At 35.8% G+C, this 23,786-nt stretch overlaps 3 protein-coding genes across 4 annotated transcripts; 2 read left to right on the top strand and 1 right to left on the bottom strand.

The window, feature by feature from the left end:
- Positions 1–734: 734 nt before the first annotated feature.
- LOC117990846 (NAD-dependent protein deacetylase sirtuin-2-like) lies at positions 735–7,015 on the top strand. Its single transcript, XM_034978339.2, has 7 exons — positions 735–909; positions 974–1,222; positions 2,715–2,921; positions 4,080–4,229; positions 4,650–4,842; positions 5,435–5,621; positions 5,904–7,015. Exons 1-7 carry the CDS (start codon positions 777–779, stop codon positions 6,054–6,056), a joined length of 1,272 nt encoding a protein of 423 aa, XP_034834230.2. The 5' UTR covers positions 735–776; the 3' UTR covers positions 6,057–7,015.
- An 854-nt stretch (positions 7,016–7,869) lies between these two features.
- Positions 7,870–23,646, bottom strand: spn-A (RAD51 recombinase homolog spn-A). Of its 2 annotated transcripts, XM_069504558.1 has the most exons (8): positions 23,545–23,646; positions 23,334–23,454; positions 21,790–21,989; positions 21,330–21,477; positions 20,673–20,881; positions 19,734–19,863; positions 9,357–9,494; positions 7,870–8,783 (listed from the first exon to the last, which is right to left on the bottom strand). In XM_069504558.1, the coding sequence occupies exons 2-8, from the start codon at positions 23,418–23,420 to the stop codon at positions 8,676–8,678; spliced, it is 1,020 nt and encodes a 339-aa protein (XP_069360659.1). In that variant the 5' UTR covers positions 23,421–23,454; positions 23,545–23,646; the 3' UTR covers positions 7,870–8,675. The 2 variants fall into 2 exon arrangements, with proteins under 2 accessions (XP_069360659.1, XP_034834018.2); XM_034978127.2 differs by having other exon boundaries at positions 23,334–23,616.
- Positions 10,076–11,734, top strand: LOC138403582 (craniofacial development protein 2-like). Its single transcript, XM_069504753.1, has 2 exons — positions 10,076–10,092; positions 10,462–11,734. The coding sequence occupies exons 1-2, from the start codon at positions 10,076–10,078 to the stop codon at positions 11,732–11,734; spliced, it is 1,290 nt and encodes a 429-aa protein (XP_069360854.1).
- Positions 23,647–23,786: the final 140 nt, after the last annotated feature.

Raw genomic sequence — 23,786 nt, forward strand, 5'->3', positions numbered from 1 at the left:
CAAAAGGGCTAGAACCTTGCCAGAACCCAGAATCAGAAAACCCAGTAGGTCGATTTCGTAAAACCTGCATTACAATCTCAATTGTTGTGATTGGCTGAATTTGTGCTATACTTGTTGCAACAATGCATTGTAGCCAATAGTGAGCGAGCGTCAACCAATCAGAGGTGATTGCGATCGTGACATTGTAGCTGTCATTTGAGAACTTTTGAGAAGCTAACTTTTGAGACTTTTTGAGAAATTAACTTTTCCCGGGGTTTTTTGACGTTTGCACCATAGATAATAAAAACTTTATAGACTTTTTAATCTATAGTTCTAGGGTACAGCAGACATGATGCATTTAGTCTTGCTTTTTGTGCGTAATATTCATAATTTTCGATATGATTTATTTCCATAAGAATGCAGAAAAATAAAATTGATGTTGTTTTATTTATTAAATAGGTTTACATAATTTTGTATTGTATTTTAAGATTTTAAGTAGTAATTTAAAATTCAATAAAACGACAAATAAGTCGTATGGTATAAGTATGGTATGGTGTCGTATGTCAACTTTAGCTTAGTGCGTTTACAAAGCTTATACATAATGTATTGGTATTACTATTGAAAGCAATTTATGTTTGCCAATATTTATTGTATATAATAGCATCATAATATACTCAGGGAATAAACTACAAGCAACGTAACTAGTACATAGTTATATAATGAAACGAGAACAATAATAAAATTAGTCTTATCTACGGCTTCAAGTCGCAGTAGATATCGTTTAGCTATTTCCGAGAATGCGCGTCATTTATCTGTCATTGTCAAACGGGCCGTGGCTAAATAATAATTATTGGACGAAGTTTGTTTGCAGTCGAAAATTGAATAAATCAGGAATAATGTCGGCTAATTCACCTCCCGGAAAAAGTGGCGGTAAGTTCCGTAATACGCAGGAATTAATTTTGAGACATTATTATTTATTTTATTTTTGATTTAGGTGATGAACCTCAGGATCGAGTCGTCCCGCCAATTCCACTAGAAACAATGGGTTCCAGGATTCGAGACTTGGATGTAGACTCGATCAGAAGATACTTAGCGCAGAAACTCGGTTTTAACGAGCCTTCTGAACCGCCAGCACAAGTCGATAAAGTTTTGGATGAAGTCAACTTAGATGGTGTTGTTAAATGGATGAAGAATGTACGATGCCAAAATGTCATAACATTATCTGGAGCTGGTATATCTACGTGTAAGTTATTAATCAAATTCTGAACTAAAACTACATAATTAGACCACATTCTAAGACATCTTTGCAACCTCGCAAAGACCTAGAAACTACATACAAATTGTAGAGTAATAAACCTGTTTCTGTTTTTCCAATGTCTTTGTTAAAAATTGAAAAAGGGCTAAATAGCCCAAAGTCCATATCACAAGGTACCCACTTAATGTATATATAATAAAGATTTGTTGTGTTCGGAGGCCTTCCCCATAGTTACAGTAGCTGGCAGGAAATTTTGTACATTGATTATTATTAGAAAGAGGTATAGTAGAGCATTTTCTCTTTAACTCCTACCCATGTAACGTTCTGTCTGTGTCAACGACAGAGATATCGCTCTACAAAACCTCTATCTCTTTCTAAAGGTTGAGGTACAATATTTTCAATGGGGTACTGTAGTTACTTGTTATATTTGTGCAATCAGACTAGTGACTAGATTTAGCATTCAGGTATTATTTAGCGTAGAAACCAAAGAATCTGGGATGAATAAATAGGTTGGGTCCTAGTTTCCAAGTTAAGCAGCTTCAATTTTTTTATTTATTTTTTATTTGAAACTATATTGCCTCCTACAGAGAGGATAGCTTAAAACACTAAAATTTGGTACAGTTAGCTTACATCCCGGGGAAGGACATAGGCTACTTTTTATCCCAGTTATTAAGGAGTTCCCACAGGATTTTAAAAACCTCAATCCATGCAGCCGAAGTCGCTGGCATCATCTAGTACTAATATAAGTAATAAATAAATAATATAAATAAGTAATAAATTATTCTAATATTTTCATTTAAAAAAAATGTCTTTTTTTGTCAGACAACAAGGGCCCACAATATTATGTTAGTAACTATATCCATACTTCCATACTAATATTATAAATGCGAACGTGTGTCTGTCTGTCTGTCTGCTAGCTTTTCACGGCCCAAAAGTTTAACCGATTTTGATGAAATTTGGTACAGAGATAGCTTACATCCCGAGGAAGGACATAGGCTACTTTTTATCCCGAAAAATCAAAAAGTTCAGACGGGATTTTTAAAACACCTAATTCCACGGACGAAGTCGCGGGCATCCTCTAGTAATCTAATATAATAAGTTTGTGTAATACTCTGCACACACATGCACACTGATATGACTTGCAGTAGTTTTTTTTTTTTTTTTAATTTTGTGATTTGGGATCAGTCCGAGGACTTAGACGAGGCGAGGACTACAAATTAGGTGTAGGATATTGTTTTGTAGCGGCTGCTCCTCTTTAGGAGCTAGGACTCAACTCTTTGTTGCCTATCAAGAAGCGAGGTCGAGAATACATTTTCTCTTTAGGCATCTCGGGTAGTCCTCAATTAAGAGCCTGGTGGCTAGTGGATTCGGATGCATCAGAAGCCATTCTTTGTAGCGTTTCGCTAGCCCCCGAACTTCCTCCTTTATTGATATTACGTTCAGGTTCTGATGGAGAATAAAAATATATTTTATTTTACAGCTGCTGGAATACCTGACTTCCGAAGCCCGGAAACGGGACTGTACCACAATCTGCAAAAGTACAACTTGCCAGAGCCTCAAGCTATATTTGAAATCAACTTCTTCAGACAAAATCCAAAACCATTCTTCACATTAGCAAAAGAATTGTTTCCAGGCAAATTTAAGCCCACTGTATCACATTATTTTATAAGGCTTTTACATGAAAAAGGTAAAATATCATTTAGAATGTTATCTATATACTAACTAGCTTATGCTCGCGACTTCGTCCGCGTGTACTACACAAACTTCAAACCCCTATTTCACGCCATTAGGGGTTGAATTTTCAAAAATCCTTTCTTAGCGGATGCCTACGTCATAATAGCTGTCTGCATGCCAAATTTCAGCCCAATCCGTCCAGTAGTTTGAGCTGTGCGTTGATAGATCAGTCAGTCACCTCCGGGTATGTACAGTCGAGAACATAAAAAGTTTTGTATATTTTTTTGACTATGGAGAAGTTCATGCTGCGCTACATTTTGGTCAGCTTATCACTTGAGTAAATAACCTTAGAGTGATACCTTTGAAATGTGGAGAGCGGAAAGACCAAACTCGATTGCATACAATGCAAGTTGCAACATTGTTCTTGTCAGGTACTTAATGGGTACAAACAAAAAAGGTTTATGACATGAGTGAAGACTTTTTTGAGAATAGCATACGTACTGGAGTGATTTAAGTACAGTGATATAAGTGGTTTATAGCTGTACTGCTTATGTTTATAATTACAACGAATACTAGTAAAAACTGCATGTTTTTATGGTACTTGCAGAAGTGATATCTCTTTTCCCCGGTGGTATACAGTGTTCTGCCCACAATAAAAATTGAAGTGTGTGATAAAAGCTTTCATTTCATGGGCAAGTGGTTTTTATCGGATATGCCGGCCAACTTGTCACATTGTGCTTTGATGAGAAATTGTGTGTCTGCTAGCTTTTCACGGCCCATCCATTTAACCGATCTTGTTGGAATTCCTAGGACAAAAGGGCATCTATAAGGCTTTTACCATTTAACCGATTTTGTTGAAATTCCTAGGGCAAAAGGGCATCTATAAGGCTTTTACCATTTAATCGATTTTGTTTAAATTCCTAGGACAAAAGGGCATCTATAAGGCTTTTACCATTTAACCGATTTTGTTGATATTCCTAGGGCAAAAGGGCATCTATAACGCTTTTACCATTTAACCGATTTTGTTGAAATTCCTAGGACAAAAGGGCATCTATAAGGCTTATACCATTTAACCGATTTTGTTGAAATTCCTAGGGCAAAAGGGCATCAATGAGGCTTTTAAGGAACACACCCTGGAAAGTTCCTCATTAAAGTTCAGTATAATTTGCAGGTATCCTGTTACGTCACTATACACAAAACATTGATACACTGGAAAGAGGTGCTTGTATACCCGAGGACAAAATAGTGGAGGCCCATGGCACCTTCTACACTTCACATTGCTTGGATTGCCGGAAACAATATTCCTTAGAGTTTATTAAAGGTTGATGAAAATTATTCTTATTGTCATATCAGTACCTTATTATAAATGCGAAAGTGTGTTTGTTTGTCCTTCAATCACGTCGCAACGGATTGACGGTTTTTTTGCATAGGTATAGATCCGGGCACGCACCTCTAACTTTTCAGAGGTATGTGCGTCTTAAGTAATTAAATATCACTTGCTTCAACGGTGAAGGAAAACATCGTGAGGAAACATGCATGCATGAGAGTTCTCCATAATGTTCTCAAAGGTGTGTAGAGTCTACCAATCCGCACATAGCCAGCGTGGTAGACTGTGGCTTAAACCCTTCTCACTCGGAGAGAAGACCCGTGCTCTGTAGTGAGCCGGTAATGGGTTGATCATGATGACGATAATGATGTTAAATGATTCAGTATGTAAAAATGACCGTGATTTCTATTTCAGATAAGATATTTTCTGACCAGATCCCCATATGTACCGAGTGCCCAGGAATCGTGAAGCCAGACATAGTGTTCTTTGGTGAAAGCCTGCCAGAGAGGTTCCAGCGGTGCTTACAAGAAGACTTCCAGAAGTGTGACATGTTGATTATCATGGGGTCATCACTTGAGGTGCAACCCTTTGCATCACTGATTGATATGTGAGTTTTAGTTAATATTTTCGTAGATTAATTAATTTTTTTTAAAAACTTTTCTTGGTTCTTGTGTCATATTCTCCATTGCTGACGGTCGTCTTTTCCATTAATGGTGTAAGTTTTATTTGGGATGATAATATGTTGGACATACAAATCTACTAAGGCTGGGATCTATAGAGAGTACTCTGACTTTACTCAGACTTAGAGCCGTATATCAGAGCTATCTCATACTCTAAATAAAGTCAATCAAAGTGCGATCGCAGCCTAAGATTTTTTTTAAATAATTTATTTAAGATAGCCAACAGGTTACAAATTTAAACCAGTTGATTCAAATTAAAAATATAGTTAGGTATGCTGCTTGATTTTGTCTCTAACTGGGTCTACTAGTAATAGATCAAAGTCAAAGTCAAATGATTTATTCAAAATAGGTAATAAATTACTCTTATTGATGGTCTGGTATGGTGTTAGATTTGTAAGATAAAAACTTAAGCTACAATCCTCTTAGAGGTTGCCATAGCTTGTGATAAAATAAAATATTGAATGAAAACTAAAAACTCATACTAAGTATTTCATTTGCCTCTAAAAAAATCTTTTGTAGGGTCCCAGAATGGTGTCCAAGATTACTAATCAATCGTGAGAAAGCTGGCATGCGGTCCCCATTGTTGAGGCTCTGGGGCCTTACAGGAGGGGGCTTGCAGTTAGAAGATGATGCTGTGAGAGATGTGGCCTGGCTTGGAGACTGCGATGACGGCTGTCTGGTGTTAGCTGATAAACTTGGTTGGGAGGTAAGTGGGGTGTATGTTACGTTTTGTTGAGACTTTGAGGCCTGACGTTAGGGGGTTTCAGTTAGAAGTGCTGTGAGAGATGTAGCCTGACTTGGGGACTGCGATGACGGCTGTCTGGTGTTAGCTGATAAATTTGGTTGGGGGTAAGTTGAGCTTGAGCATATTATTATGTGTTGTTGAGGCTCTGAGGCCTGACAGGAAAGGGTTGCAGCTAGAAGATCCGTGTAGTCCACGCAGACGAAGTCGTGAGCATAAGCTAGTTATTATATCAAATTGTTGCAGGATGAACTTCGTGCGCTGGTTGCCCGCGAGCACGCACGTCTCGAACGGGAAGGGGGGTTGTCCTCCCCCCACAAACCGCACCCCTCTGTCTCGCCCACTGCAGATGAGTCCCTCCTTGTAAAAAATTGTAAAAATTGTTACAAATTACTTTAATTAATTAATTGGATACATGAACACCCCCATAGATGTTATTCAGAATATGAATTTTATCACACATACCTACTGTAATGTAATGTAATAAAAAGTACGTTGTGATTCATTTATTAATTACTCTGCATTGCAAGGCTATTATGGCTCACATTACAATTTATTTTAAGCTGAAACGGGTTAAGTACTACAAAAATTAGAATGGATACAATAAGGTCGTTTTTAGGGTTCCGTACCTGATAAAGGAAAAACGGAACCCTTTTAGGATCACTTTGTTGTCTGTCTGTCCGTCAAGAAACCTACAGGGTACTTCCCGTTGACCTAGAATCATGAAATTTGGCAGGTAGGTAGGTCTTATAGCTGACATTTGGGGAAAAATCTGAAAACCGTGAATTTAGATGAACTAATAATTAGTATTTTCAACTTTCGAAGTGAGCGACTATATCAAGTGGGGTATCATATGAAAGGTCTTCACCTGTACATTCTATAACAGATTTTTATTTATTTTTATGCATCATAGTTTTTGAATTATCGTGCAAAATGTCGAAAAAATACGACTGTAGTACGGAACCCTCATTGCGCGAGCCTGATTCGCACTTGGCCGGTTTTTACTGCACACATTCGTATTCGGTTCGTATCCGTGATTCTTCCAAGTGGCCGTTATACAAATACGTACGTACGTGCTGCAAGAGAAACCTTGTGTATACAAAAGAATAATTCTTTAATATTTTCCACTGAGGTTTGAATGTTATTGTTTAAATTTACATTTAAATCATAGCTGATAAGTATGATATAAACAAATGTTATGATATGAACATAAGTAATCTATCATTAACAATTATGAACTTAATAATTGGTGATAATATGAATTAGTGTGAGGTTTATTTATTATACATTATATTAAGATTTACTATTTAGTGTTAAATGTGCTTAGTTTGGTTGGAGTTTGAATAAATTATTTTGCCTCAAAAGTTGTTTTTATATCCCCTTAATTCCTTTTAGCGAAAGAGCTTGTGAGGGCCAGATCTTCGTTATTTTATAAAGTTGAAAGTTTCTCTGCGTATTGTCCCCAACACACAACTATGAAGTTTGGATCATAGTGGCTTTGGCAGATAACAAAGACGTATAAAATATTTCGTCAAAGTATAATATCTATTTTTTTTTCTTAGGAATAGTGTGTCATGCAATGCATAGCCAGACATTGTGGCTGATTCCGTTGTACACAATCTCTAAACTAAACTAAAATGGCACGTTTAAATCTATTGCTATCCCTTTCATAATTTTGCTCGCGGAAAAGGATAGCACTAGAATTAGACCTGTTAATTTAGTTTAGGTTAGAGATTGTGTACAAGAGAATCGGCCCCAGTATCGCGGCAACCCCTCTGCCAGACTCCCTTAAAATTCCTCCGTGTTGGAGACAATGCGCAGAGAAACTTTCAGCTTTTATAAAATAGCGAAAGTTTGGTCCTCACGGGCTCTTAATCCATTTAGGCAGCCATATTATCTATCTTCGTAGCTAGTAACAAAACATTGGTTACCAACGTGGACGAAACCACCGAACAGCAGATCTCAGCTTACCTATCTATTTTGTAGCATTCAGTGTTACAATTTGTTTCTTCTTTGCTGGAAATATTGTACATCGAACTTTAGAAAGAGAGTTCGGCTTCGTAGAACGTTGTCTATGTGACGTTTTGTCGGTATCAACGACAGAGACAACTATAAAAGCGCCATGTTTATTAAAGGTCGATGTACAATACTTCCTGGCGGGTACTTTTGTGTGGCTTGCATTTCGGGTGCATTATTAATAAATAAATCGAAATCCGAATTAATTTTATTTTTTATTGAAATTTACAAAAACAGATTAATAAAGGTAATCGCATACTACGTTCTCGTACGGGTCTTCTGAGCCGCAACAGTATCAGCAATTCAGTACTTACCTACACTTAAAATGCCTAACTATGCATGTGACCACACTTGCATAGTTCAGGCGCGATGCCTTTTGGAAACTAAAAATCAGCTTTATTTACATTAGCATACATTTGGTATTGAATAAACGGGAAAAACAGCAGTCTATTATAGTGGCTTTCCCCTTGTATTGTTTTCTCCACCGTATGCTAAAGCAAATAATATTGACTTTTAGTTATCAACAAAAAAGAGCGTTACACCTCCACTATAAAGGGGTTTTCTTACTAGAGAGAGCCAGCGCGTGCCAGACCTTTGTTATTTTATAAAAGCTGAAAGTTTCTCGGCGTATCTGGTCTGGCACGCGCTGGCTCTTAGTCCATACCTCAAAATAAAAAATAAGAAAAAAAGAACGGAATTTTTCTGCAATATAATATGCAATTTCAAAGATTTTGTAGTACGAAACCTCGAAAAAATCGATGTACATACATTAAAAAAATATAAAAAAATTGGAAGTCGGTTAAAAAGAAGAGATATATGCACCTTCGGAGCTGGCGCGCTCCACCTTAGGCTGCATCATCGCTTGCTTGGTGTGATCGCGAGTCAAGCGCAAGCCCATTCAGTTATATAAAAAATTACATACAGGTCAAAATTCTGAAGTATTTTCTTGCGGTATGCGATCGGCTTTACAGTATTAATTATTTATCATCACTAAGTATAAAATTACTCCTTAGCGTCCGTGATGCCCTCAGTGCTGATCGCGAACATCGCCTCGGTCTCCGGCAAGCACGGACTGTCGTATATCTTGCACACGCGGTTGTCTCCCCGCCCCTTTAAATTATATGAAAATTGATTAGCGTTTGTAGGGTTCCATACCTCAAAGGAAAAAAGGAACCCTTATAGGACTTGCGCCGAAGGGTTCCGTACTATCGTACAAGATATACGTATAGGTACCTAATCCCAGCTAATACTATAAGTCCCGCAAATGGCTTATGTGCGTGGCCGCCATTTTAGTGACATCAGCACTGGACTGAAGTTTCGAGCTGATGGTATATTTTCATTTCGGCTGACGTCAAAATGACGTCATTTCGATGTTAATGAGACATGGTTCCAGCGCAATAGCAATTTGCGGGACTTACATAGTAGAATAATGCAAGTTAATATGATTTAGTAAATTAATATTTTTGTGAAAACATTTAATTTTTTTTTGTAATGTAACCACAAATTTCATAATGTCAACAGGAAGTACCCTATAGGTTTTCTTGACAGACAACAGTCGGACAGACAGACGGAAACAAAGTGATCCTATAAGGGTTCCTTTTTTTCTTTTGAATTACGGAACCCTAAAAAGAGATTGCAGTAAAGCGCAAACCTGTAATCGAAACAAATATCTGTTATTATTACCTTTCGCAGGTAGAGTCGGGTGGTGGAGGCGTGGGCGATGATGTGCCCACCAATGGGCTTTTTGGTGTCCGCGTTGAACACGCCTACCGCGTCCACTTGCGCGACCACTTGGTTCGTTATTATCACTGCCACGCCAAACTGGGAAAATAATAAGTATAAGGCAATCGCGTCGATTCTGATGTCTAAACAAAAGGAGGTCAAATATTTTTGTATGGAATCTGGCAAGTCCGCCATTTTAAAAAAAACCGGTCAAGTGCGAGTCAGGCTCGCGCAATGAGGGTTCCGTACTACAGTCGTATTTTTTCGACATATTGCACGATAATTCAAAAACTATGATGCATAAAAATAAATAAAAATCTTTTTTAGAATGTACAGGGGAAGACCTTTCATATGATACCCCATTTGATATAGTCACTCACTTCGAAAGTTGAAAATACTAATTAGTAGTTCATGAACACAATTTTTTTTTTGTTGTGATCGAACCCTAAATTCACGGTTTTCAGATTTTTCCCCAAATTTCAGCTATAAGATCTACCTACCTGCCAAATTTCATGGGCATTTCATTCTAGGTCAACGGGAAGTACCCTGTAGGTTTCTTGACAGACAGACAGACAACAAAGTGATCCTATAAGGGTTCCGTTTTTCCTTTTGAGGTACGGAACCCTAAAAACGGGGTACGTTTTTAGGGTTTTTTAAATTTCAGCGGCGAGCGATCAAACATGTGTCAATCAACGGAGTAAGTAATTACAATCAAAAAACATCCAGTGATAAAATATCGTAAGTGATATACTTTTTGAGATGTTTGAGTTTAAAACCGTAGAAAAATAAAGCGTTAATAATTACTTAATTTTGTTTTTTACCTATTTAGTGGATCAAAAATGTATCAGTGTAATTTACCTGCGCTTGAATCACATGTAAGTATAAAAGTTAAATTACGACCTACACCACCCGGACCCTATCCATTATCGAGGCAGGAATTGCGTAGTATTTAGTTTTTTGTTTATTTTATTTTAGACGCAAAAGAGATTAAACCCGAACTTCGCAAAAACATCGTTCACAACTGGTGCAAAAGAAGTAAAAAAGCTTAATATTAATGACTATGTAGTACGCGGAAGATCATCTTCGTTATCAGAGATTCCAAAAAACAATTAACTGCCCTCGATAGCCGGAACAATATAATTAATAACTCCATAATATTTGAACCAACACAGAACAAAAGCACCCCAAGCCGGCTAGTCACCGTGGGGGAAGACGACTACTACCCTCCAAATGTAAAAATAAAACAGCCACCCAGAAAACATCGCCACAAGGATATCATTCATATAGTCACATACAATACACTTTCATTAAGAACAAACGAGAAACTGTCAGAACTTATGATGGCATTAAAAAATATAAATTGGTCCATCATAGGATTAAGCGAAGTAAGACGCTTAGGAGAAAGCATAGAAGACCACGGAGACTTCATCCTATATTACAAAGGAGATACACCTGGCAAATATGGTATAGGCTTTTTAATACGGAAAGAACTAAAAGATTACATAAACGAATTCATAGGTATATCAGAACGCATTGCGATATTAAACATAAAGTTGCCGCCATCAGAAGAAATGTGGTCTATCGTCCAAATTTATTCTCCAACTGAGCAATCTACTAGCACAGAAATCGACTTCTTTTATTCCACTCTCACGGAAGTCATCAAAAACCACACACATAAAAACTTGATAGTTATGGGAGATTTTAATGCCCAAATTGGTAGCAGAAGAAATGGAGAAGAGATAGTGATAGGCCCTTACAGCTCAGGCAGGAGGACAAGAAACGGTGAAAAATTGATTCTGCTGGCATATGAACACAATCTTAGAATACTAAACAGCCAGTACAAAAATCGCATCGGAAACAGATGGACATGGGTATCTCCAGATGGAAGTTACAAGAACGAGATAGATTATGTTCTTTCCAATAGAAGTACAGCTTTCAAGGATTGCAGAGTAATAAACAATCTAAATTTCAACAGTAACCACAGAGCACTCAGAGCCAAGCTTGTACAGGATACATACAAGCACAGACCGTTCAAAGTTAAGACGAAGAATAAACACACACTGTTAGACACAAAAGAACTAAAGGATAAAGCGGAAAACTTTATTGGAATCACAAAAAAACTTAGCACCCAGGATAAATATAATAAATTGCTAGAACTTTTGAATACAAAAACAAACAAAAAAACATCTGTGGATGGAAAAAAGAGCTTGCCATGGGTATCAGACAAAACAAGAAATCTCTTAGAAGACAGAACCAAACTAATTAGTACACCAAACAAGACAAAATACATCAGAAGGCTCATAACTGAGACTAGCAAACTTATAAGGAGGTGGCGCTAGCGTCGTCATGTAAACAAGTGATCCGTATATAAAGTGCTAGTAAAAATCAAAACATTGGTGTTTGAACAGAAAAAATGTTATAATTCGCTAGAAGAAAGTGTAAATTCCTAGGAATAGTGTTATCTTGACATAATATCGTGTAAATAAAGTATAAAATCAAATAATAACTGTACACAGAAATCAATCTTCAAACTCAACATAAATACAATTTTCTACAAATGATAGTGCTTAAATTGTTATCTGAACCTGAATGAATATAAAACATATCCAAATGTGTGATTAAAATGGCGTAATTAAGAAATTAAAAGTGAAGTAATACAGAATTTCTTGTGTTGGTATAACGGTCAATCTAAAAAGAAGAAAATTACGCCATCTACCTAAATGCCGCAAAACTACGCGTAGAACGCAATACGACCATTAGCATGACACGCACTAAGTGCAACCTAAGTGATATATATTGACTTAATACACTTATAACCATTGATGCCAAGAGATGGCGCCTAAATATAAAACTAGCTGGCGTGACTAATCATTTATTGAGATAATAAAATAAAGAAATTTAATACAAAATTTTGGAAAAAATAAAAAAAAAAAAAAAAAAAAAAAGTACCATCATTATAATATTGAAAATATATGTATATTTAAAAAAAAAACCAACACAAAACACTCGTCATTCCTGTAGCTCAGAAGACCAACACAATTTTCGTCACTTCTCAAACAGCTCCACTGGTGTAGCGGTGCACAGAGTGTAAATACTGTGTAAAGTGCCGGGTTCAAACCCCGACCACATCTTGTAAAAACACTTTTATCATTTTTTCCTTGTTTAATAAGACTATACTAGAATGGCTACCAGATCAAAACGAAGAACTGTCTGCTCAACATGCACACACACTATAAAAGTGAAAGAATACTTGGAATGTGCAGTTTGCAATAACACGTTTGACTTGAAGTGTGCAAGCATTACTTTAAAAAGGTATAATTCAATGTCAACCGATAAGAGACTCAAATGGAAATGTCATAAATGTAGGAAAAGTTCAACACAGGAAATAAAAAATCCACCTAATACTGAACAGCTATCACAAAACATCTCATTAGACAAAACTATTACCAACAGTTTATCCAGCAAAAACAATCTTACATTACATAACCAATCATTAGAAAATATAACATTTTGTAGCTCAATGGAAGACCTACACAATTCTTCATTAAAAGATGTCAGCACATGTAGTCTACCAGATCTTGCAACAGTAGAAAGCTCGGAAGTTTTAGATCTTAGACAGGACTTGGCAACCCTATCTGGGCAATTGGAAAGTGCTCATGAAGAAATTGAAAAACTTAATATAGAAAACTCAAAACTAAGAAAGTTAATTGAAGAAAATGAAAAACAAACAAAATTACTTAAAACCTTACTAAATGACGGAACCTCTTCAATCAACTCCACTCCGATACGAACAAAGAAAAAGAAATCTAAACGAACACCGTCAATGAAAACCTCTATACAAAACACGCCAACCTCCGACACTGAAAAAGAATATTTATGCACACCCATACGAATATCTGTGGATGAAACCTCAACGCTAATATCCCATAAACCAACAGAACAAATACCAATTAATTTGGAAACTACACCAGCAATATCACCAAAAACAGAAACAAATAAAAAACTGGCTCTAAAAAGTCAATCAGGCTCTACTAATACCCAAAAAAAAACAGGAAGGAAAATTTGTATAATAGGAAGTCAACAATGTAAAAATTTATCAACAGCGCTCATTCAGTCGAGAAGTAACAATCCCTATGAAAAATACACAATTGAAGCGTTCATTAAGCCTGATGCATCGACAGGGGATATCCTTAAATCCTGTGATTTGTATGATTTTTCCAGTAATGACAAATTAATCCTAACTGTAGGTGAAAATGACTGTGATCCAATTAAGATCTCATCTGACTTATATACAAAGATACATTCTCTACCACAAGTCCACATTATTGTAACTAGTGTAACCATCAATAGGCATTTGAATGAACAGAAACTTAATGACATGTTGCGATTAATATGTAACAGATTTCCTAATTGTACGTTTCTTAATCTGGATGAAAACATTTATCGAAATAACACGCTGTATTATAATATTTTTTGCCATAAAATAAATCTTATAATTGACCAAATAGACTATAATAACAAATTTTTAAATTTCAAAAAACGAAGATCCACAAATCGCTCTACAGTAAAAGGAACGATACCATATTATTTTAAAAAAGTGACTCATGACACTACTACAAAAATCAAAAATAGTCCAACTTTAACTTCAACTAAAGACGCGCCAAAGAAAGGAACAATTCCTTTCTATTTTAAGCCAATAAAAGCTGATGACAGTAAAAATGAAAAAAACCGGTTTTTTCGCCCCTAAAATAAAAAATTCGACATGCACTTGTAAAGTCCTTCACCAAAATGTTGCTGGCTTTCTAGCAAAAAAAGATCTGATAGAAATCATGGTAGAAGATATGCAAGATCCAGATAAAATCGACATATTATGCTTCACGGAAACGTTCATTCCAAAAGGACATGAAAGTAATATAAAACTAAATGGTTATTTATTAGCATCAAATTACTGCAGAATAAAAAAAAAAGGGGTGGTGTTTGTATTTTAACATCACAAGGGATAGGATCAAAAAATTTAGAGTACCTGCAGACTATAAGTGTACCTAAAGCATTTGAATGTTGTGGGATAGAAATAGTGGACAAAAATCTCTTTATCATCTGTGTCTACAGGACGCCTGATTCTGATGTTAGTATATTTTTTGAAAAGTTAAGGACTGTGCTTCAGAAATACTGTAAAAAGAATAAAAAAATTATCATAGCAGGTGATTTCAATATAAATACATTACATTGTAATAAAATCACTGAACAGTTACAGCAAATTGTACAAAATTTTAACTTTAAATTACATATTAATCTACCAACAAGAAATAACACATGCATTGATCATATAATGAGTAATATTAACGGTGCTGTCGGTTCATTACATAACTATGATATTTCTGATCATAACACAGCGCAACTTCTAAGTTTCGCAAGTGACAACATTAAAAATAAAATATCAATGTTCATGTACAAACGTGATTATAGTAACCATAATATTGATATATTCAAAAATTACCTAAGAAGCTTGTCCTTCAATGAAATCTATGAAGAGAAATTTTTTAATAAAGCATTCAATAAATTTCATTCCTTAGTAACTCTACTATATAGGCTTTGTTTTCCGAGAATAAAAATAAAAAATATGCAATTAAGTGGAAAACCGAAATGGATAACTAAAGGTATTCGAATAAGCTGTAAAACAAAAAGAGTATTAAGATATACAATATATAAAAAAAAAGACTATGGCAATAAGACTAACTATTTGAAATATGCAAGAACATTAAAATATTGTATTGCCACAGCAAGAAAATTGACTAATACCCATTATATAGCAAACAGTAAAAATATGTGTTATGCCACGTGGAAAATTATAAAAAATGAAACGAAAAATGACATTAGTAATACCTGCATAGAATCAGTTATAGTAAATAATAATGAAATCACTAACACTAAAGATATAGCAAATAGTTTTAATGACTATTGGATAAACTTGACTAGTGACAGTGATAAATGCTTGATTAAACAAAAAATAAAATCAAATATAAATCAAAATAAAACTGGAAGTAGTTTCTTTCTCAATCCAGTAACTGAAAACGAAATATTAAAAATAATACAATTCTTGCGGAATACTAAAGCAGTAGGCTATGATGAAATACTCACACGAATTATTAAAACATGCAAAGATGAATTAGTACCAGTTATAACATACTTAGTCAATATGTCGTTTGAAAATGGTGAATTTCCAGATGCCCTAAAGTTATCTGTGGTCAAGCCACTACATAAAAAAGACGACAAAAAAAACCTGACTAACTACCGCCCAATCACACTTGTATCTATTTTTTCAAAAATCTTTGAGAAAGCAATGTATGGCCGTCTAACTAAATTTTTTACAAAAAATGATATAATAAATAAGCAACAATATGGCTTTCAAAAAAATAAGTCGACCACACTAGCTGCATTCAAACTGGTAAACAAAATAGCAAAAAATATAGATTCTAAAAAACCAACATGCGTAATATTCTTTGATATGAGCAAGGCCTTTGATTTTGTATCACACAGCATTTTGTTGGACAAACTAGAACAAAATGGCATCAGAGGACCGGCTCTTAAATGGATGGAGTCTTATTTAAAAGATCGTAAGCAACGTGTAGAGATAAATTCTATCGACGAGAAGGCTACCATAATTCCCCAAAAATCAAACTTTAAAATAAATAAATACGGAGTGCCGCAAGGAAGCGTCCTCGGACCGTTATTATTCTTAATTTATATTAATGACCTACCTAGTGTAACTAAAAATGACTGTTATTTATTCGCTGACGACATATCTATAATCATGACATGTAGCAATAAAAATAATATTGGTAATTATGAAAATGACATTAACAATGAAATTAATACTGTGGTAAATTGGTTGCAGGATAATAACCTTCAAGTTAATATTAAAAAAACCTCCTTTATACAATTTAGCGTAGGTAACCGTTCTAATAACTACAACCTTAAGATAAACTATACAGATACCCAAATAGAAGAAGCTCAGCAGGTTAAATTTTTAGGAGTACTATTAGATAAAAATCTAAAGTGGAAAGAGCACGTCGACATAGTATGCAAAAAAATTCATAAATATGTTTATGTGTTATATAGATTACGCAAAACAGCATTGCCAAGTACGGTATTGGCAGCTTATCACGGCTATGTCGCATCAGTTCTTCGATATGGACTCATACTGTGGGGAAACTCTAGTGAGGCTTACAGAGCTTTCATAGCTCAAAAGAGATGCTTGAGAGCTATGACAGGAGCTTTTTACTTAGATTCATGTCAACCATTATTTAAAAAATTACGTATTCTCCCACTTCCGTGTATGTATATATATGAAATCTGTATCTTTGTGAAACAACATGATGATCTATTTACAAAAGCAAAAGATATTTATCCAAGGAATACAAGAAACGGTGATAGACTGGTGATTGAACATAGGTTTTACAGTGCATCTTACGGAAAATGTAGTTATGTCATGTGTATAAAAATATTTAATAAACTACCTCCAGGATTACGGGTATTACCCCTCCAACGATTTAAGAAGGATCTTTTTAAGTGGCTTATAGATAAATGTTTTTATTCAATCAATGAAATGTTGGCACAGTAGGTTAAGTTGACTATTATAATATATAATATATAGAATTAAACTTGACTTAGATTGTAAAAATAATTAAAATTTAATGAATTTAACTATGCTAATAATTATTAGAATTTTATTAATTGTGTTATAATAGAAAAAATTTTGCATGCCAGAAATGGCCGATTACATTGATTCTTACTTACCTTAAAAACTAACTACCATTGTGACATGTATTCTAGCAAAATAAAGGATTTATGATTTATTTATGATTTATAAATATAAGCATACGAAAAGACAGAGAAGAATACAGATTAGAAAAGCTAGAAGAATGTATACAGAAAACAGGAGGTGCCAAGAAAGCGGTCAAACAATTGATTGAAAAACGAGATTGGATACCTAAAATGCAAGCTACAAGCGGCAAAAATGTAACCCGACGTCCAGACATAAACGCATTAGCCACAAATTTCTTCAAAAACTTGTACTCGAGCCAATGCACCTTACTCTCAACAGATCTGACAGGAGAGGACATAATACCGGAAATAATGCTCAGCGAAGTGGAAAAGGCAATAGCATCACAAAAAAAGGACACCGCTCCTGGTTCAGATTGCATCACAAACGAGTTTCTTATAAAAAACAAAAATACTTTAGCACCCATACTCCAATATATATTCAATGACGTCGTAAAGAGTGAGTCAGTCCCAGACCAGTGGACAACATCAACAATAGTTCTATTGCATAAGAAGGGAAGCAAAGGTGACATAAACAACTATAGACCTATCAGTCTAATGTCTAATATCTACAAAGTCTTCGCTAAAGTCATTCTTAGCCGTATAACGAAGGTACTGGATGAGAATCAACCGAGAGAGCAGGCAGGATTTAGAAGTGGTTACTCAACCTTAGATCACATCCATGTAGTCAAACAAATTTTTGAAAAGAGTAAGGAATACAACACTACCTTCTACTGCTGCTTTGTTGACTACAGTAAGGCATTCGACTCACTCGAACATGAAGCGATCTGGCGAGCTCTTCACAACCAGGGGGTGGAAAATAAGTACATAAGATTACTAAAAAACATCTATAGAAACAGCAAAGCAAAGATAAAACTAGAGAAAGAAGGAAAAGAAATAAAGTTAGGAAGAGGCGTCCGCCAGGGCGATCCTGTGTCGCCTAAACTATTTACTGCGGTCCTAGAAGAGATTTTTCGCCAACTGAACTGGGAACAAAGCGGCATAACAATAAATGGCGAAAATCTGTCACATCTGAGATTCGCAGATGACATCATAATCTTTTCTCCAACCAAGGATAATCTAGAGAGGATGCTAAATGAACTGGATGTAGAAAGTCGGAAAGTAGGATTGATTATGAACGCACAAAAAACCAAGGCTATGACAAATGGGACGAAAGTGCCTATAAATATCAAGAATAACACAATTGAATATGTTGAAGAATATATATATCTGGGCCAAATCATATCAATAAAAGACCTAGCAACCAAAGAAATAGAAAGACGTATAGGAAACGCATGGAAGCAATTCTGGAGTTTCAAAGAAATATTGAAAAATAAGGAAGTAAAGATGACCATTAAAAGAAAACTTTTTAATACCTGCATCTTACCAGTGCTTACGTATGGCTGTCAAACCTGGTCCCTGACTAAAGCCCAAAAGAAAAAACTTGAATCATGTCAGAACGCCATGAACAGAAGCATGATGGGAAAAAAACTGTCAGATAGAATAAGAACAACAACAATAAAGAACTACACAAAAACAAAGGATGTTTCAATAACAATTAGGAACCTTAAATGGAAGTGGGCTGGGCACACAATTAGAGGACAAGATAAATGGAGCAAAACAGTAATGCACTGGTACACAGGACATTTAAAAAGAAAAAGGGGTAGACCAGCACAAAGATGGGTTGATGATATCCGAGAAACAGCAGGCGCCACATGGTCTAGAACTGCTGGCGACAGAAATATATGGAGGCAATTGGAGGAGGCCTTTGCCAAAAAGTGGCAAACAGACGAACTGTAGGCTATCGAGGCAGTACAAGACTTAATAAATAAGAAATATAATATATTATAAGTGTTAGAAATAAGTTACTTTAGAAATAATAGTTATGTAAAATCGTGTAGTTTAATATTTTGTAATCTTGTACCTATTATTAGCGACTAACAATTATTACTGTAAAAATGAAACGTCTGAATAAAGGCTTATTTATATTATTTTATTTATTTTGTAGTGTATTTGGTATATTTTTTATAAAAATTAAGAAAATGATAATTTTTAATACTTTATTTTTCTACGATTTTGAACTCAGATATCTCAGAAAGTTCACTTGCAACATTCCATCACTGAACAGTTTTTGATTGAAATCACTTAATCTATCGATTGACATATTATGTTTTATCATTGGCCGCCGAAACGAGGTTTCTTCTTCTTCTCTCAAATTTAAACACTATGCTCAAGAATGGCTCTTCAATTTGATAGTAACTCCGAAATGTTTTTCGCATGACACTGGGGCCAATTCTCTGGTACACAATTTCTAAACTAAACTAAATTAACAGGTCTAAATGTAGTGCTGTCCTTTTCCGCAAGCAACATTATGAAAGGGATAGCAATAGATTTAGACGTGCCATTTTAGTTTAGTTTAGAGATTGTGTACAATGGAATTAGCCACACTGTTCGAGCCAATCCTGTTGCGATAGGCTAATTTAAGTGTTAAAGGTGCATGTAGAACAGACGTCATACCTCATCAGCCAGTCGCAGCAACATCCGCATGAACCGGGCGAGGTGCAGTTGTCTGGCGTTGAGTTCGCCGCGGCCGGAGTAGTCAGTGCGGTACAGCGCGGTCGCACTGTCTACTATTATCAACGAATATCTGCAAAGAAACATAAACAAACAAAAAATAGAATCTAAATATATAAAAGCAAAAGGTGACTGACTGACTGGCTGATCTATCAACGCACAGCTCAAACTACTGGACGGATCGGGCTGAAATTTGGCATGCAGATAGCTATTATGACGTAAGCATCCGCTAAGAAAGGATTTTTGAAAATTCAACTCCTAGTGGGTGAAACAGGGGTTTGCAATTTGTATAGTCCACGCGGACGAAGTCGCGAGCATAAGCTAGTTTTAAATATTACAAGATGGAATATAATGATTGTCTGGGTACTTACACTAGAACCTAACAATCTCTTTTCTGACGATGGTCAGTGTGATAAAAGAGAAGGTCAGCTCTGGCGATTGCGCTCATTGCAGTTTACCTACATGTACCTCCATGATTTTATACCTACTTAAGGATAGTACAAATAATTTTTTGTCACAATAAATATATTGATTTCTTTCTTTATTCCCATGTAAATGCAATCTACTAGTGTGTGTAAAGCTCACCTAAACTGTCGTCACCATAGCACAGGCCTGCGCTAGCAGCTGCAACAATGGTCACTGTTGTGAACTCGGCCATACACTTCATTGTCCAGCACTGTGGTTCGTTCCAAGCCTTATCACTTCATTCTACAAATGTGTCTAAAACCCACATGGACTAGGTCATCATGGCACAGGCCTGCACCAGCAGCTATAAGCCTGTGACTGGTCAGTGTTGTAAGCTCTGGCGTACACCACATTGTCCAGCACTGTGGCTCCATCCAAGCCATATTTCTGAAATCTACAAATTTATGTAAAGCCTACCTGGACTCTGTCATCATGGCGCAAGCTTGCACCAGTAGTTGCGTCTGATGGTCAGTGTTGTAAGCTCTGGCATACGCCACATTGTCCAGCACTGCGGCTCCCTCCATGCCGTATCGCTGCGCAACGGCCAACAACCGCTCTGGACGGAAGGTTCCTTCTGTGTCTATATACATGCATTTGCCTTCACCTCCTGACTGCTCTATTGGTAGCTGGAAAAATAAGAAATTTTATTATTATTTGCATAAAGTACCTCTCTCACCAAAATAATTGAAACTACACAATATAATATGAGGAATAACGTGCTGGGCAAAGTAAGATTACAACCTTAGCAAAAATTTTGTCAAGTAAAAATTTGTAGTAAAGCCTGACCAGAAATAAATAAAGAACTTGCTCTGGGGGCGCCACTAGTATATGGTATATGGTCATGAAGTATATGGTCTTGTATAAATTAGTTCCACAGGTTTTCCTCAATATGGCGAGGTATTTTATTTTTCTGGTCAGGCTTTACATAATATTATTACCTTCATCCAACACAAGGCTAATTTATTCTAGCATTTAAATTATAAACAAAAACAAAAACCATCAACATTTTAGAGATGAGAAATTTTACATCTGAGGCTAAATAAAATAAAACAACTTGAATTTTTAAATAGGCACCTGACAAGTAACAGCAAGTGTGTGGCATAGTTGTGTTTTCCCAGTCCTAAACTCGCCAAATATTTCTGTGATTGAACCTGTCTCAATGCCACCTCCGAGCAACCTGTCTAACTCCTTTGAACCTGTTGTTAGCTGAATGATCTCTGCTCTGAAATCAAAATTATTTTGATTAATCTATACAAAATATAAAAAACCGGCCAAGTGCGAGTCAGACTCGCGCACCTAGGGCTTTGGACTCCAGTATTTTTTTAAACATTTTGCATGATATTAAATCAAAATTTTCAAATAAAAAAAATTCACCTGTGGATTCTAAGACAGATTTTTAGTTATTTTTATGAATCATAGTTTTTGATTTATCGTACAAAATGTCGAAAAAATACGACTGTACTACGGAACCCTCAGTGCGCGAGCCTGACTCGCAGTTGGCCGGTTTCTTTACATTTAATTTATTTTTGCTTACCTTTTTTGATGAAACTCTGTGGCAGTAGTAAATCCCATAGGCACTAATTTGGATGCTTCTGCCAATATTTTATCCGCCTTAGCTTCAGATATGCCTTTTATTGTGATCAACCATTTCTTAGGGGTGTATGCCACTGATTCGACTGTATGATACCCAGCTTCTTCCAACTTTTTAATGTCGCCAGATGTGATTCCATTTCCCTGAAAAACAGGTGTATTTTTATTTTGTAACAAAATTTTCAAAAATTGAAGCTAGATGCAATGTATTATTTATAAAAATTGTATGATCTTGTTTTGACAAATATCAACACAGAACAAAAGTAGGCTATGTAATATCCTGGAATGTACGATATTTTTGTTCTGAAAATTGGTTAATCAGAAGAGCCATGAAAGGCTAGCAGACTGAGAGACAGAGACACTTTCACATTTATAATATTAGTAGCTTATGCCTGCGACTTTGTCCGCTTGGACTACACAAAATTCAAACCCCCCAATTCACCCCCTTAGGGGTTTAATTTTCGAAAATCTTTTCTTGGTGGATTTTGTCATAATAGCTATCTGTATGCCAACTTTCAGTCCGATCCCCAGTAGTTTGAGCTGTGCGCCGATAGATCGGTCAGTCAGTCAATCAGCTTTTCCAATTTATATATAGATAGTATGGATACAAATTACCAACCAATAAGATAGTAAGAGATATTACCAACCAATAAGATGAAAAAAGAAGTAGATATGTTACATATTATACATCCAAAGAGTATAAACTACTTGGGTCACATTTGTATGGTGCGATCTTTTCTACTCTCATGTAATATGAACGTTAAATTTTGAGGTTGATTTTGCTGAAAATTGGGCAATTTGGCAGAAAATATTTTAGTGTAAGCACAATTAGATTTGTGGAATGGCTATTTTGAACAAAAATACAGCCACACTCAGTCGCTTAATCGCTTAAGGCATTCCTTATCCATACTAATTAATGCCTTGTAACGATTAAGCGACTTTGAGTGAGGCTGATAGAGTTTAAATGATAGGTACTCCGTACTCAGTTAAAATTAACACAGGACATCAAGTTGTAGGTATACCGCGTAAAATTTAACTCCTCACGCGCCATTTTAACTTTTTGTGTCAAATTTCATGTCAAAAGTATGATTTTAGTCCTTTATTGAAAGTTGAACCGTACTTTTGACTGACAGTTGACCGATAGAGTTAAAAAGGCGCGTGAGGAGTCATTTTTTACGGACTATAAGCTGAAGCGAATTGTAGACCACAACAATTTGTTCAGAATGACAGGTCTGGTACATTGGGTATACCTAAGGACTTAATGAATGCTAAATGTTTAATTAATTATTAACTACATGAAGACTTTGGTGAAAGAAAATGTACTGCCTGCTGTACAGCTATCCAGCCAAAAGAATTGTGCATGTGGGTTTTCTCTAGACTATAACAGACTCCACCAAGAAAGGATTTTCAGAAATTCACCCTGAGGGAAGACGTAGCAGGTCAGCTAGAAAACCAAAAATGAAGTAGTGAACTTTTAGATAGAGCTACCTCTAATTTATTGATCAGCTGTGGTCCACAGTCTTCTAGATCTTCGTCAACAGTAACAGTTGTTGCTGATGCTGTAGCAGCAGTCATTTGTTTGATAATAATCTCACACGCAGATACAAATCTGTTATCAAATCGCTTCGTCACGTCTTGTAAGTGTAAAAATATTTTTATTACTACCAGCACAGTTCTGGACATTTATAGAAAAACTTACAATACAAGTTTAATAGTCTGAAGTTGAATTACTAAGTTTGAATTGGTTTGAATTTTCCTATATTTACCCAATATTTACATGCAAGTACTCCGTGGCGTGGTCACTGGTGGTCACCCGTCACAGATCACAGAACACTATGCAAAGACCAATGATATCACCAGATACAGTGCGACAAGGCTATCTTGGCGCGTGGCGAAAATCGGAACTAACATTGCCGTGAAGTGTCCCCACCGTAGACTAAG

The sequence above is a fragment of the Maniola hyperantus genome, chromosome 18 (assembly GCF_902806685.2).
Source record: "Maniola hyperantus chromosome 18, iAphHyp1.2, whole genome shotgun sequence".
In the NCBI taxonomy this organism is placed as follows: Eukaryota; Metazoa; Arthropoda; class Insecta; order Lepidoptera; family Nymphalidae; genus Maniola; species Maniola hyperantus.

Bases quoted from the DNA above. Each gene is read 5' to 3' on its own strand.
- LOC117990846 (XM_034978339.2), top strand. From the start codon at position 777: ATGCGCGTCATTTATCTGTCATTGTCAAACGGGCCGTGGCTAAATAAT. The intron at 2,922-4,079 runs GTAAAATATCAT...TATAATTTGCAG, and splicing joins AAGGCTTTTACATGAAAAAG to GTATCCTGTTACGTCACTAT. The intron at 4,230-4,649 runs GTTGATGAAAAT...TTTCTATTTCAG, and splicing joins TTCCTTAGAGTTTATTAAAG to ATAAGATATTTTCTGACCAG.
- spn-A (XM_034978127.2), bottom strand. From the start codon at position 23,528: ATGTCCAGAACTGTGCTGGTAGTAATAAAAATATTTTTACACTTACAA. The intron at 21,478-21,789 runs GTAAGCAAAAAT...TTTTGATTTCAG, and splicing joins ACAGAGTTTCATCAAAAAAG to AGCAGAGATCATTCAGCTAA. The intron at 9,495-19,733 runs GTATGACGTCTG...TTATTTTCCCAG, and splicing joins TGCTGCGACTGGCTGATGAG to TTTGGCGTGGCAGTGATAAT.